This window comes from Labeo rohita, chromosome 3, assembly GCF_022985175.1.
Source record: "Labeo rohita strain BAU-BD-2019 chromosome 3, IGBB_LRoh.1.0, whole genome shotgun sequence".
In the NCBI taxonomy this organism is placed as follows: domain Eukaryota; kingdom Metazoa; phylum Chordata; class Actinopteri; order Cypriniformes; family Cyprinidae; genus Labeo; species Labeo rohita.
The window spans coordinates 27,554,566-27,569,677 of record NC_066871.1 but is presented as its reverse complement, the minus strand read 5'-3'; the positions used below and the strand labels follow the sequence as shown (position 1 = coordinate 27,569,677).

Here is a 15,112-nt window from a genome sequence, read left to right as displayed (position 1 = left end):
TTTGTTTAGCAAATGTGTCAGAAAGCTACATTTTCATTAGGCATTTTTCATTCATTTTTGTATCTTTCATATTCATTTCATATTTTACTGATATTTCCAAGCAGGCTAACTAACAATTATTTTGAAAATCAAATGATCTGTTAATTTTTTTCCAGTTAATATGACAAAAAGCATGAATTTTACAGAAAAAGTCCAAAATGTCCAAAACATGTACAGTTGATCTGAGACCTGATATTGTTTTTTTCCTCCATAGAAATGCATTTTATTTACTATTCAACTAGATGCTCACTACTGTAAACCAAATATTTAAGTTTGCAAGGCATATAAGCACATGCAAATAATGTTCACATGTAATTCACAGTGACAATGCAGTACAGTCCAAATAAAGCATGTGACATTTCTGTCTCAGTGCCCAAAACTCCCAGACACTGGCCCCAGACCAGCGTGCCATCCTTATTGTTGAGCTGTTCTGTTGCATTAATGTACTACACACCTCTTTCCTTTTCTGCCCCCCTTATTCCTCTTTCTCTAGGTCTCCAATTCCCTTTCACCCTCTTTTTTGCTCTCTCAATCTCTCGTGCTTTCTGCAGTAATGTGTCCTGAATATTGATGAGGTGAGAGTTGCCCGTCCCTGGCCGCTGGCCAACTCACATTACAATTCTCCCTCTCACCCCTGCCCACTTCAGCCAGGGCCACCCTTTAACCATATCGGCCACATGTCGCCCTGCGTTGTCTTTCAAGAGCCCTCCGCATTCCCAAGTCTGCCCTTCATAAATCCAGCATTGCCCTTTCTGCTCCGTGCCAAGCCCTTAACCACGAAAAGAAAAGAGAGACAGAGAGCGAGAGGCATCCATCTTCAGGCAGAAAGGCGTAGGCTTCTTAAAGGGGCACTGACATTCTCACTGCACTGGCCAGGAGGGATCACAATCATTCAGGTCAAGCGCACCAGCATGCTGAGCACCATGAACAGCGATTGTTGACTTTAAGCCAGAGCAGACCAAACTGCATGAGCACAAAACTTAAGGCAGCAAATTTAAAAAAGAATGATTCTGGAAATAGAAAACTGCACAAACAGTTTTTTTTTTAATTAATAACATTAATAGTTATTCCAACCTGATCTCACAGCAATTCATACATATTTTGCAAAGTGGCTAATTTGTACGAAGTAGTGCCCCTAAACCTATCCCTCACACAAATCGAACAAATAATAAATTACAAATTAGCCACCTCGTAAAATACATATGAATTGGTTGTGAGCCCTGCTGAAAAACACAGCATATGCTGGTTAGGTATGTTTTGAAGAATTCTGGTGTGAGCTAGTTTAAACTGGTCCTTAGCTGGTCATGAGCTAGTTTAAGCCGGTCCTGAGCCGACGCTACTTAGAACATTCTTAAGACCAGCACATGACCAGCTAAATACCATCTTAAACCAGCTCTTGACCAGGAGCCATGCTTCAGCATATGCTCTTTTTTTCAACAGGGAGATATGTTGTTGGCTATTCATTGTGCATTCTGCATGTGTGCAGAAAGAAAATTGTCTTTGCAGGCTCTTGTTAGGATGTAATACCTTGCTCTGCCTTCAGACTGGTTGATGTCATCAGTCCCTCTTATTCTTGAGCCCCATCTGGTGCCCGCTTTTCACAATCCAGTCGATTCCCTATGGACAAGATCAAGTGTTGAATTGATGGAAAATGACATGCTTTTCATGACCATGCAATCGTAGCCTTCAAGCAACATTAAATTTCACTCCAAGTAAACACATTTTCACTGCTGTCGAGACCAGCATGTCCTTTCTTGGGCTAGTTTATGCTAGTTAGTGCCTATTTTTGTTGCATGTTCTAGCTGATGAACCAACATAGCCATGTTGTTTGCCAGCAAAACTTATCTGGTAATACTGGGTGACCAGCAAGTGAATCTGATTGACTTGACTGTTTGAGCTGGTTATAAGAACAATTCTATATAAAATATACCTTTTTTAACGTGTTACTTGTGTGTCATTGTAGAATTTCTTCTGTGGAACACATACACACACACACACACACACACAAAATGAAAGAATGTTCATGCTGCTTTTTCTCACAGAACAAATGTAAACAGCATCCTGGGTCTGGAATTGTTCTGAAAATTCTGTCATTAATTACTCACCCTCATGTCGTTCCAAACCCGTAAAACCTTTGTTCATCAAATGACACCTTTTTCAACAATTTCTTGAAGACTGACACAAGAGAAGTCGTTATTTTTGTTTTCTTTGCACAAAAAGGTATTCTTGTAGCTTCATAAAATTAAGGTTGAGCCACTGATGTCACATGGACTATTTTAACAATGTTCTTACTACCTTTCTGGGCCTTGAACGTGATAGTAGTGTTGCTGTCTATGCAGGGTAAGAAAACTCTCGGATTTCATCAAAAATATCTTAATATGTGTTCCGAAGATGAACAAAGGCCTTACAGGTTTGGAACAACATGAGGGTTAGTAATTAATGATAGAATTTTTATTTTTGGGTGAACTATACCTTATCAAAAAAATAACTGATATGGCCCCATGTGTGCTATATTTCAGCTTTGTGTGAGGAACAGAAAAAAGTTTATTCATAGAAAATCATGTGCAGCCATGTGAGAACCAATGGTATTTGGAGATATTAATGTAATCTGACACCACTGACGTTTGAAAGTCAGCCTGAAACGAAAGTTGCAATTAACCTTTTTCCCCTATTGAGACAAATCCTAGTAAAACGGCTTCTTGAATGAAAAGAAAATATAGCTTTGGACTTGATTTTATCAGGAGTTGATTGGATCATTTAATTTTGCTAATTTCTGTGATCACGTGAGTGACACGTTGTTGGGAGGGATGGATTATGGTCTAATGGGGACACCAGCATGCCATGCTGAGGACCAACATCCTAAACACACCATCTGCCGAGGACCAGCTGCAAGGCTATCCCCTATTTTTTTAGTTTTTGAGCATTTTAGATGTTGCTTCCCGGTTTGTGTTTTCTGACAAACATTTCTGGTAAATAAATCAGTCCCTAATGATGTAATGGTGGTTTCCAGTGCTTATCTAGTTCTGGATTGACTGCGCTTGCAGATGGTTTCTAAGCTCTGTTTACTGATATCACAGCTCACTCTGAATAATGCATAAGGATCCTGCGGGAGTCAGGCTTGAATTTGCACCACTGCTGCCTCAGGGAAACCCGGCTTGTGAGGGTTTATTAAGAAGGAGGCAGATGCTCCATGGGGAATTTGGAGAACGATGCTTCTCAATCCTCAACGCACTTGTGCAATCATGGTAAAAACACCTTCAAATACAAAGGGAATAGCTGAAAATATGAATGTCGTTTCAAACCTATATGACTTTGTGGAACATAAAAGGTGAAAATTGATTAATGAGTGTTTTCCATATTCTTTGAAGTTAAAATAAATGGTGGATGAAGCTTCCAAGCTACAGAGGAACCATAAATTGGTCCATTCATACCAAGTCATACAGGGTTTTTTCCTTTTTGGATGAACTACACTTTTAAAGGCCATTTTGGCTTCTGGTATTGTTCTGCCCTGCTGGTCACTGCTGACTTTGAGGATGATGTAATTGACAAATGTAAACCCAGCCCTGCAGCTTTGGCACTGTTTTCAGCTCCACAGCACTTCTTGCCTAAAACAACTTGGTTTTCATTATGACCCTCACATCCAGATGACCTTGCTGTGCGGCTCTCGGGGTACAGGCGAAACATTTGGGTGTCTGATTACGTACACATGGGTCAGCGACAAAAGGGAATTATGAGATGTGACAGTGTTGCGTGTGAGCCATCTAATCTATTTCAACACTAATGTAATTCATGTTCATAGGCATCCTGTGTGAAGGACACGGATGAGAGCTTTCACTTTAATGTCTCGAGTGTGGATTTGTTAATAGCTCTAGTGGGACTACAGTAGTTCGGTTTAATCTTTGTGCAAAGTATAAAGCAGAACTGCTAAAAGGAAAACCACATTCTTAGTTGTAACAGGAAGCACACACTCAGACACACATACTGCACATCAACGACCATAAGTAAAAGAACAGGATACAGCTCTCTCTGGGTGTTCTTTAAGAGAAAAGGAAATCCCAGTGCCATCAATCCATCATTTAATACCTTCATGTAATATCTCGTCCTGCTCTCCTCACTGGATGAAAGGTTCTGGTACTTTCTACATATGGCGGAGAGACTCGGATTGGCTTTCTGTCAGTCAGTTACTGGTTTAACCTATAATGGAGAACATGTGCACATTGGCAATTATATTTCCATATGTTAAAAAGCTGTATACCAGTAGCTATTTTTAAGGAAGAGAGGTCTCTTACCACTTCCTGCTGTCCTGCTGTATCCTGTAATCTTAATGCCCTTTGTGTGTTTCATTCACCATGGCAGATATAATCACTTTGTACCACAGGATTGTTTGAACATTGATCATATTGTCTGAGAACTTCAAAGTTCACCCAAAAATGAAAATTACCCCATGATTTACTCACCCTCAAGCCATCCTATGTGTATATGATTTTCTTCTTTTAGACAAATACAATCGGAGTTAAAATATTCCAGGCGATAACGTATAACATAGGCGTAGCATAAGCTCCGGTGAGAAGCGATGAACATGGAAGCACAGAGAAAAGAGCAAAACAACACCAGTCACGAATTAGAAGTACAAAACAAGGATTTATAAAGACAAATGTCAGAGGATTTCAATATAAGCCAAGAGAAGACTGGTTTTCCTTTGCTGTAAACAAAACTTGGTTCTCATGATACTAGCATATTCTCACCGGAGTTTATGCTATGCCTATGTCCTATGTCATCCGGTGAAATGACACTCTCTCGTGAACGTGCGTATGACAGTTGGCGAAAGCTGGAGATTACAGTTTATAAAGTTTTAAATATGGATATTTTTCTGACACAAACACATCAAATCACTTCAGAAGGCTTTTATTAACCCCCTACAGCCATGTGGAGTACTTTTTATGATGGATGGATGCACTTTATTGGACTTCAAAATCTCAACAGCCATTCACTGCCATTATAAAGTTTAACTCCAATTGTTTTTGTCTAAAAGGAAGTCTGATACACCTAGGACGGCTTGAGGGTAAGTTAATATGGGGTAATTTTCATTTTTGGGTGAACTATCTCTTTAATTACAACAAAATCACATGAAATAACTTGTTTTACATGAAGGATACAAAACTTAACAAATAAAGATCAAACTGAGCAGAACTGAATGCTTAGACTGAATGCTCACTGCTCACATTGGGGTTTATTTATCAGTTGTTTTGTGGTCTGACATTTGCGTACTGATTTGTCTCTTTTTAAATAGTTGTCATTACAGTCTTGCATTATGCATCTGGCTGCTCTTCTTTTTAGAAGAAGTTTTAACACCCTAGCAACAAGAAACAATTTACAGAAAAAGATAAATCTGACTAAACTTCCTCTATAGAATGAAGTCATGGCACTTGAAAATGACTTTGAGTGCAGCTATTTTGCAAACTGTTTCTATGGTATCTGAATGCCATTTTTGTGTCTTGCTTTGTCCTTAGCTGTAATAATTCATTTTTTGTGTTATTTGATCTTGCTAGATCACTCTTTTAATCTCAGCTAACAAAGTTGGCTAACATCATAGGTTTATCATAGTTAAAGCTTACTAACCAATGAACAAACCAACCAGCTAACTTGTAACACTTTGTAAGGCTTTGTATCAAACACTGGATCAAGTTGGGATTGTTGCTCCTAGCTAAACCTACCTTTATGATTGCCTTTTTTAATCTCAATTTACTAACTAAATAACTGTAACATTTTTGTTTTATCATTGCTAAATAAAAGTTATTAACCAACCTTTTAACTAACAATAGCTGGAATCTGAACAGATTTTTAAAGCACTAGGCATTATACACTTACGGACTTTTTAAATAGTGACAAAGGAAAACTCAATTACAACAAACTCATGCAGAAACATGCACCTTGTTGCTAGGAGACGCTTGACAAATGAAAACAATATGGCTGCGTCCGAAAGCCTAGTCAGCTGACTTGCTGCCTTGCTGCCTTATCAGGCAGTGACTTCGAAGGCTGCGAAGGAAACTCTAGAAACAGTTTCGGACAGACTTCAGAGGCAGCAGAACGTGACGCCGTTGCTAGGTTACCTAACGGTTAAGTTGTAGATTTTGTAGAAAAACGATCTTATACAGCTATATATAAATGAAATAATACATAAAGATCTCAATGTCATTACCCACCGAAGGTCTGTGCGTCGAAAAAAGACGACTGAGAATGGCAGCTACTTTTTGTTTGAAAAAATAAAAGCACTGATGCAAGTAATATTGCAGAACAGGTCATTGTTATTAGTGGCTGTTTCGTTATTATTGGTAGTATATTGTAAATATTATTCTTATTCACTACTCATTTGAACCCTTTTAACATTTTATTAAATAATATTATTACAAAAAATATTATTATGCTTTTTACACTATTACGATTCATAAAGTATATCATGGTCAAGATCTCATCTATTATATAACGTAACAAGTTTAATTTCACCAGAATATCTTTATTTATATAGCCTATATGGCGCACACGCACAGGATTGTGGGAAATCGAAGGCAGCGAAGGATACATCTATGCTGCCTTCAAAATTCCATCAGAAGAAGGTACCTCCGGAGACAGGAAGTGAAGCAGAATTAGAATTCGGACATGCCTTGATGCCTTTCTGCCTTGGAATGCTGCCTCCGAAGGCAGCATTTTAGAGCTTTTGGACTCAGCCTATGTGTTCTAAAAATAGAATTCTGAAAATTTGTGGAATCTGTGACCAACATTCACTACGCGATTTTCTATGGAATCTGTCAACTCAAATCTGTAGACTGGCTTTGACTTTAAACTTCTCCAGACTGTAAATTGCCAGAAAATGGGGGCAAAAATCGTGTAGCATATTCCAGGCTTGATTAGTCATATTAATTTGGTGTGAGGGAGGAGACATCTTGTGGCTAAAAAGCAACGCAGCACACATTTGTCACATTTCTACATTAAACCCCTGATGATTGTTTTCTGTTTGAACTCTACAGACTGAAATCATCTTAAAATGGACCATCAGGACCACATGAATTCTGGACAGGTGGGTGACTCTCCTGGGAACAACATAGCATCTGGTGTAGCCAACATGAACATCAATGACGGCCATCAACAAGACATGAAGAATGGGACAGCAGCACATGACGGGCCAGTGAAAGGTCTGTATAAAGAGGGAAAAATATTGTAGTTACTGTAATAAATAAAGAGGAAGCATCAAAAGGCTAAAAACCCCTGTTTCCCCCACAAAGCGCAGAAGAGCTGAGTGATACTCATGGCAGTGTGTTTCTCGCTTATGTCTCGTCTCATACTGAGAAACCTGACACATATGCTGACAGTGACAACACTCAGCCATGTGTTGGTTTCAGATGTCTGTGAAGATATTCATTCATTGAGGTCAACTTCAAAATGTCTTGTAGAATTTATTTGTTGGACCTTATTTTCCATTTGTTGAAGAACAATCACAATTTCTACCTTCAGAGAGACAGTTTACACAGTGATTGCAAGTCTCATGACAATGTGGTACGTGAACACTCAAATTTTAAGGCATGAAAGGGTTCGATAAAAAAACCTGGGGGAAAAAAGGGGAAAAATTACATGATTTCCAGGTCTGGGACAGTCAGAGAAATCAATAAAATGCATGGACAAATTGTGGAATTATCTATGTAGAAAATACTTAGCAAATATATTTGCAATTATGAAAAAAAAAATAAAATAAAAATAAGTCACAAATGATTGTAAGTCATGGAGATTAATTTGTTAAATAGGTGTGGAAACCCTACTATCACCATTGGACATCCATGGAAGACACATGGACAACAGAGTTGTCTTCAACTGTTGGAAAATGAAGTTCAGTTAAGAATAGATTCTTCAAGACATTTTCTCCTGCCTGCATTGTGTGTTCACAGTAGTTTTTTAAATTTAAATTCGGTCATATAGCATTGATCGTAGATTTGTTTTTTGGTTTCTTATGATGTGTACTTGGATGAGGCTCAGATGTGAGGAAATAGGTCATGTTTTACAAAAAAAATGGGAATCTGTCTTACCCACTTTGGATTGTTCTGGCACAACTGACAAGCTTTCAGCAAGCCCCAGGCTCCCTCACAGAGCACAGACGAAACCTTCTTATCTACCAGCAACCTGAAATTCCAGCTCAATTGTGCTGGCAGAAGTCATCGGAGCAGAATGTCTCTAAAATGACAAATTCAGTAAATTGAAGTTTGAAAAACAGCATGACCCTGGCTTTTAGACTTAGTTTGCCCATTAAGAAAAGCAGTTTGAAAAGCAATTATAGCTTTTATCTCAAGACATACGAACAGATGCATCAAGGTCCTATTGTTCTTCTTCCTTTGTTTAGAAGACAGCTAAGTAGACAGGACTTTAAGGAAATAGAAACAATTTTTGCTTTGTTTGCCATCTAAACCACCGTTCTCTCATAGAGGACACACATGAACCAACGCCTGAAGTGACCACCCAAAAGCCTGTTATAGAAGACTCCGAACCCAAGCTCTCCCTTGATAAAGATGTGCCATTGGGTATGACCCTCCATGCTAAAGTTGTGCCACTGCACTTTGCTGTCCTGCCCTGCCTGTTGCTCAGCTTCATAGGGCCAGTTCCCTTGATCCCATTACTCCCTATTATGCTATTGATCTGATTTTCAGTTTGGTCACAGCTTTGACACATTTCTCAAGGATGCAATACAACTACATAGTACAAATCAGATTTGATTTTCTGCATAATTATTGATTAAATAACTGGCACTTGAATGTTTTTGTGCTGAAAGCCAGCCTCTCATATCTCTCATGGACAAATGAGAGTGCTAGATACAAATTCAACCATTTATCATCCACACCTGCTGCTTTTCTCTCGTTACTATGCCATGATTTCCAACGAAGGGCTATTCCAGGCAGTTATGCATTTTTATTTTTAAAGCCTATTAACAAACAATTTTTTTTCTCATAATTCTCCCAAGTCCAGGCTATAGGGTTCCCACGGTCATGGAAAACTTGAAAAATTAAAGAATTTGAAAGAGATTTCTAGGCTTGGAAGTGTAATACAACTTTAAATGCCATAGAAATCATATAACCAATATACAGGGACAATAAATGTCCTTGATTATACTATGTAAATCATTGTAGAAATTAGGGCTGCCCTTGACTAAAGATTTTTCTGGTCGACTAGTAGTCGATCATTTTATGCATTAGTCGACTATTAGTCACACATTTATTAATAAACCATATAAATCAAAATAACGAACCTTTAATTGCCTACATAGCCTAATAAGTGCTCAAGAGCATGCAAAAAAACTTGCCACAGTGCACCGGCATATATAATAATTATGACTGTGTCAGAGAAAAACAGCAAGGAGACTGCATTAACGTTTAAATAATTTACACATTTAAACTAGTGCTTTCTTTGTTTTTGGCTTAAGAGATAAAGTCGGCGACACTGACTCGTCATCTTTGCAATAGTGGATGCGCCTGTATGCATGTTTCATACAGATTACATAATCTGAGAATATTTGTTTTCTATTTGAATTGGTTCATTTAAAAAGAAGACATTTCACCCTCTACAGATACATTTTTCATGTCTGTAAGGCAAGTATACGTTTTGAAGTTTCGTGCACAAGTTCACAGAGACCAAGACGGCAGAAAGTGCATCCTGTTTGCTTTGTTTTACAAAAGCGCAATGTTTTGTTGTTATTGTGAGTGCACACAAATAAATGTAGAGTCTTTACAGATTCAAAAGATGTATTACTTTTATCTGACTAAAAATGACAGAGTATTTTAAAAGCAAGTGACCACACCGGCGCCTCCATCTGTTATGCAGTAAACACGATACTATTCAGCTGCACACTCTGTACAGACACTTCAGTAGCGCACATTTTTCTAGGTTAACAATAGATTGAGTGGCCATGTAAAGTTGTTGCTACTTATATATTTTGGATGATAAGCCATATTTGAGGTCGATGAAAGATTACGTTCGGTTAACGGTCTGTCCGTCACAGACTGCGTGACTTTGCCACTTCCTGTGTATTTTGTTTTTCTGCGACTAAGTGACTAATGCAATTTTGGTCGACCAAGCGTCTTCTCATCGACTAATGGCTAGTCGACTATTAGGGGGCAGCCCTAGTAGAAATCTCTATAAAATGATTATAAAATAAAAACATATGTAATAATATAATAATGAACAACAGGAAAAGGCACGGTATAAACAGTGGGAACCTTAACACTAACATAAGAATTTATGCCTTGCTTTTGCTTATAACAGGTTTCCAAAAAGCAGTGCTGATCACATTGTCAACAGTGACAATTACATTGACTTTCTTGGAACACCAATAAGCCTGGAACCTTTCAGGAGTGACCTTGCCATGTTCTTAGAAGCTTTTTGGAAACTTGAGTTGTTTTCCGCTGATGTTGTGATATGCTGATGTAAAAAAAATCACTTGAAAGCTAATTGCATGCCTTCAAGGTTGTAAATGCAGTTGCAAAAGGAAGCAGTGTTCTCTAAGCAACATAGTTATCTCTTTAATAAAGGATTCAAGGCCAGTAAAAGCCTAGTATATTTGTCATAGAGCAATTAGTCAGGTCTGCTCTACCCTTCAATTTGCATAAGAGAATAATGTAAGTTCTGGGCAGGGTGAGTACTAGACTAAATAGTAGTGCCCAGAACATCCATTTGGTATTTTACATGGTCAATCAGGAAGTAAGTAAATGACATAAGCACTAGAATTACTAATGGCTTAGATGGATCTACTTATCTGGTGCCGTGACCCGGACATATAGGCTGTAATAATAATAATTAGAAGAAGAATTATAAGAGTAATTTTTGTTATTATTAAATCAAAAGCGTTAATAATAATAGTTCTAATTTGCAGTTCTAATATATTTCTGTACAAAACCCTTCATTACCAAATGCTATTTACAGTTGCGTGAACATAAAAAAAGTGAAATCAGAGTGCTGTACTTCACACTACAGAAGCGTTCACATGTACTTCACACACTTCTGTTTATTTTGAGTGCTCATGTAACAGTGCTTCTCACAAAAGAGAGACATAAAAATGCACATTTCATAGAATTATATAGTTCTTAAGTTTATTTTAATTGCAGTATTTGACTTTAAAGTAGTGGTACAAATAATTATATACACAAAATATAATAACTAATATAAGTAATCTCACACACACACACACACACACACACACACACACACAAAGACAATAAGACCGCCTTCTGCCATTATAGAGGTAGGCAATTTATTAAAGCCCAATGGAATCTGTTGTATTTATTTTCAAATTCCGTTTTTTCCCGAACTGTGCTTTTTTTCTGATTTTTACATCCGATTTACATTTTTTCTGGTAAATAGATTATGGTAAATATTCCTTAAAAATAATGTTTTAGTAATAATTTTATTATTATTAGTAGTAATAGTATTACATTAAGTTTATTACATTAAGTATTACATTAAGTATATTTCTATCACAGTTTCTTCAAGTTAAACCAAACTTTTATTTTGACAGATTGCTGTGAAGACCTTAAAGAGTCTGTTTGTAAATATGAATATGAAGTGACTCTCAGAGCAGTTCTTATGATTATATTTATGTGTTTATGTATTCATATATTGAGGCAGCAGAGACAGAAAACACAGAATGTCTGCGCCATTCATTCACACAGAGACATGCAGAACGTGTAGGATTTATTTTTAAATTATATTTTGTGGCTTCATATGCACAGAAACTAGTGGCAAATTCTGTAACATTCTGCATTATATACAGTTTATATGATTGGATTCCGCAATTCTGTTTTCTGCATTGTGCATAGGTTCCTACATAGGACATAATTACCTCACAAAAGTTCAAGGTCTGAGTGAATAGTCTGCAAGCATCATTTATCATTTACCTCCCAGAACCACAAACCCATTGATCTTGTCAGAGAATTAGCAGTCTAGTTGAGACAAAGCCATTAAGATGGCGTTACGCATGTTGCATGCTGTGGTTCTATGAAGTAGGGAGTGATGTAAATGTATTAGACTACCATTAGCCATCAGCTGAATATTTCATGTTAGAGAACATGTTGCTGATTTTTGCAGTACAGCCAAAATGGGTCTGCAACTTTAATGGCTACTAAGTTCACTTTACATGCGAGCTCCTCGCTTGTTTTGAACTACCAGAGAGATCAAATGTCTATAAAGTCATTCATAATGCAGACTCCCTCCATTAATTTCATATGATAAAGCCATTTTATCTTCTTCTATAGAAGAAGGGTTAACTGAATGTGCTTTGTTTTTCTGTGATTTATAGGTTGATGAGCAGTGTGCACACAAAGAGGGCATAAATTCAGCATCTTTACAAGACAATTTATTAGCAAAATTCACCTACCGAACTGGGTGAAAGAATCCCAAAGTTGATGTTAATGTTCTCCGTATCTCATCTGTTCTTTTTACTTGCTTCCTTGTGATCACACAACTTTGGCTCGTTTGGAGGGACAGCAGGAGCTGGAGAAGGTATGGTGGGCTCACCACCCCCTTATCCCCCTGCAATGTAAAAATTCAGAGGATTTACATCTAAACAAACATACATTGAGCTCATATATCACCGCAATTTCATTACATTGCTTGCGCATACATGCAAAAATCAAATAAAAGATCTCCCTGGGAACCACTTTCTAATTAAGTCTGTTTATATTGGAACTCACATTATTGTATCTAAGAAATCTAAGAATAATGAGGCTTTCAATTAAAACTATAAATGAATGCATTAAAAATGCTTCAAATGCATTCAATACAACATATGCTTTACTGCTCAGATCAGATCCAAATGGTTCTATCTGTGCAATAAATGATATTCGCCAAAGACTCATTGCTTCATTCATTTTGCTTCCAGTTATCAGTGCTTTACACACTGAAGCTCACAGAGATGTTGTGGGTCATGTGGATATTGTGGTCTGATTGGCCAATTGATATTGTTATTTATGGTTTTGATTGTTTTTGTTGTGACTAAATGAGTGAAGAGGCACTTTTATAAGTATTGATCCCACAAACCCTTGACCCTACTGTACTGACCCCCTCATTTTCTCACTGCAATTAGCGATTTTTAATCTACTGCTTGCTAATTTAGATCACCAAGCATCAATTATGTAAAAGTGCCTTTAACTCAAAGTATATTGTGTAAAAACAGATTGTTTAACTTGACATGAAAACAAAAACTTGTGTTTTGTGCTGTGTTCGGGCCCCTTACGTGGTTCTGTGCTTTTAGTTCTTTTCAGTTCCTTGATTCCTTTTCTTTCTCTGCTTCTAATGTTGAATGTGGAGAGAGGGTGGTTGAGTGTTGCTAATTCTACAGTGTTGTCTGTGGCTGTTCCTATCATTCTGCCTTCCACGTCATCAGAAGAGTTAACACCCGGAAGTCCGCCCGAGAGTGGCCGGAGCAGTGCGGCATCACTGGATGGGGAGGGAGAGCGGGAGAATGGGCAAAAGGAGAGCTCTGTCAGCCCGAGAGAGTCTCCAATGTCTCCACATCCACTTCCAAGAACTCTCGCTGATGATTTGGGTTCAGGAATCCCGGGTTTTGACAGCCAGGTCAAGAGGAGTCCCTCAGAAAAGATGAGTGACCATCATAGCCCCAGTGGTTCTGAGGAGGAGGAGAAAGAAGAAAATGAAATGGAAAAGTCTGAGAGAAGATTTTCAGGTTCTCCTGATGTGGAAGAAGCTCCTCAAAGTGGTATCAACATAAAAGAGGACAAGGAAGTAGTTAGTGATGAAGAAGAGGAAGAAACAGGAGTTTCCTTGGTGCCCAGTTCTGTCACCCCAGACTTGACAACCCAGATTGAAGACGAACACGAAACCCCTTCTCATCTTCCAATGACCCCAGAGGAAGCTAAAAAGCGTGGTCTGTCGTTTGACTACACAGAACCTCATGATCTCGGTCAACAGGGTGGTCCTGTGGGCTGGGAATGCAGCTCTGACAAAACACCACCAGAAAGCAAGAGCCCTGACTCCTGCAGGGCAGATCCAGGATCACCTCTTTCTCCCATTGCTGCTGCCGAACCTACCCAAGAGGAGTCATCTCTAACAGATTTCCAAACGGATGCTCGAGAGGAAGAAGAGGAAGTACCAGAACCAGAACAAGAACAAGAAGAGGAGGCAACCACCATTCCTCCAACTTCCCAAGAATTTGCTGCACCCAAGATGGAGCCTAAGGCAGAGGAGCTTAGAGAACCTGAAGAAGCAAAAGAGATCAAGCAGGAGAAGTATTTGGAGACGAGCGACGATGATCGCATTGATACGGAGAAGGTCCAGCCTGTTGCCACACCCGAGCCTGTTGCCACGCCCGAGCCTGTTGCCCCACCCGAGCCTGTTGCTAAAACCCAACCCGAAGCTAAGGATGCTGTTAAACCCAGTGCACAAGTAATGCCCACAAAGGCACCAAGCAAAGCAGCTCCCGTCAAAGAATCTCCAGCCAAAAAAACAAAGAAACCCGTCGCTACAGTTGCTGCCACTCCTTCCCCCAAATCTGCTCCTAAACTTCAGAAAACTCCCTCTAAAGATGCTGCTCCGGCCAGAAAAGCAAGTGTCCCATCCAAAGGTCTGTTTTTTCTGTTCTGTTCCTCCAAACCCCTCACAGATCTTCTTTATTTCACCTTCCCTTTTCTTCTTTTTAAAGTAGATCAGTAGAACCACGCAGCACCCTTTCTGAAAAGCGCACACTATGAGTGTGTTCGGTTGAAGAAACGGGCTGCTTGTAGCCACAAAATCTCTCTCTCTCTTGATCCTTTGTGCCCTGTGTGTCTATCTCTTCTCCTTCCCTCTCTGTGTGTGGTCAGTGTTATTTCGCTTGTGTCTGTGACTAACTCTGTGCATTGATTGACCGTTACTGCTGGCACAGTTTTCACCTTTCTCTATTGCATGTCACCTGTGCATGTATGTTGAATGTATCACTCACAGAACTGTGCTTTACCTTTCTGGGTCCACCCCTTTCCCAGATGTCTGTTTTATTAGATACAACCAAGTGGACCCAAAGGCCCATGCTGATGGGGTTGACTATAAC

The 15,112-nt window shown here is 38.8% G+C and overlaps 1 protein-coding gene across 1 annotated transcript in view; it reads left to right on the top strand.

Moving 5' to 3' along the window:
* Positions 1-15,112, top strand: part of maptb (microtubule-associated protein tau b) — a 39,591-nt gene that overhangs the window by 8,986 nt on the left and 15,493 nt on the right. Inside the window, 3 exon segments of the mRNA XM_051104451.1 lie at positions 7,065-7,229; positions 8,508-8,603; positions 13,454-14,650. Coding sequence (XP_050960408.1) covers positions 7,082-7,229; positions 8,508-8,603; positions 13,454-14,650 — 1,441 coding nt within the window. The 5' untranslated portion in view covers positions 7,065-7,081.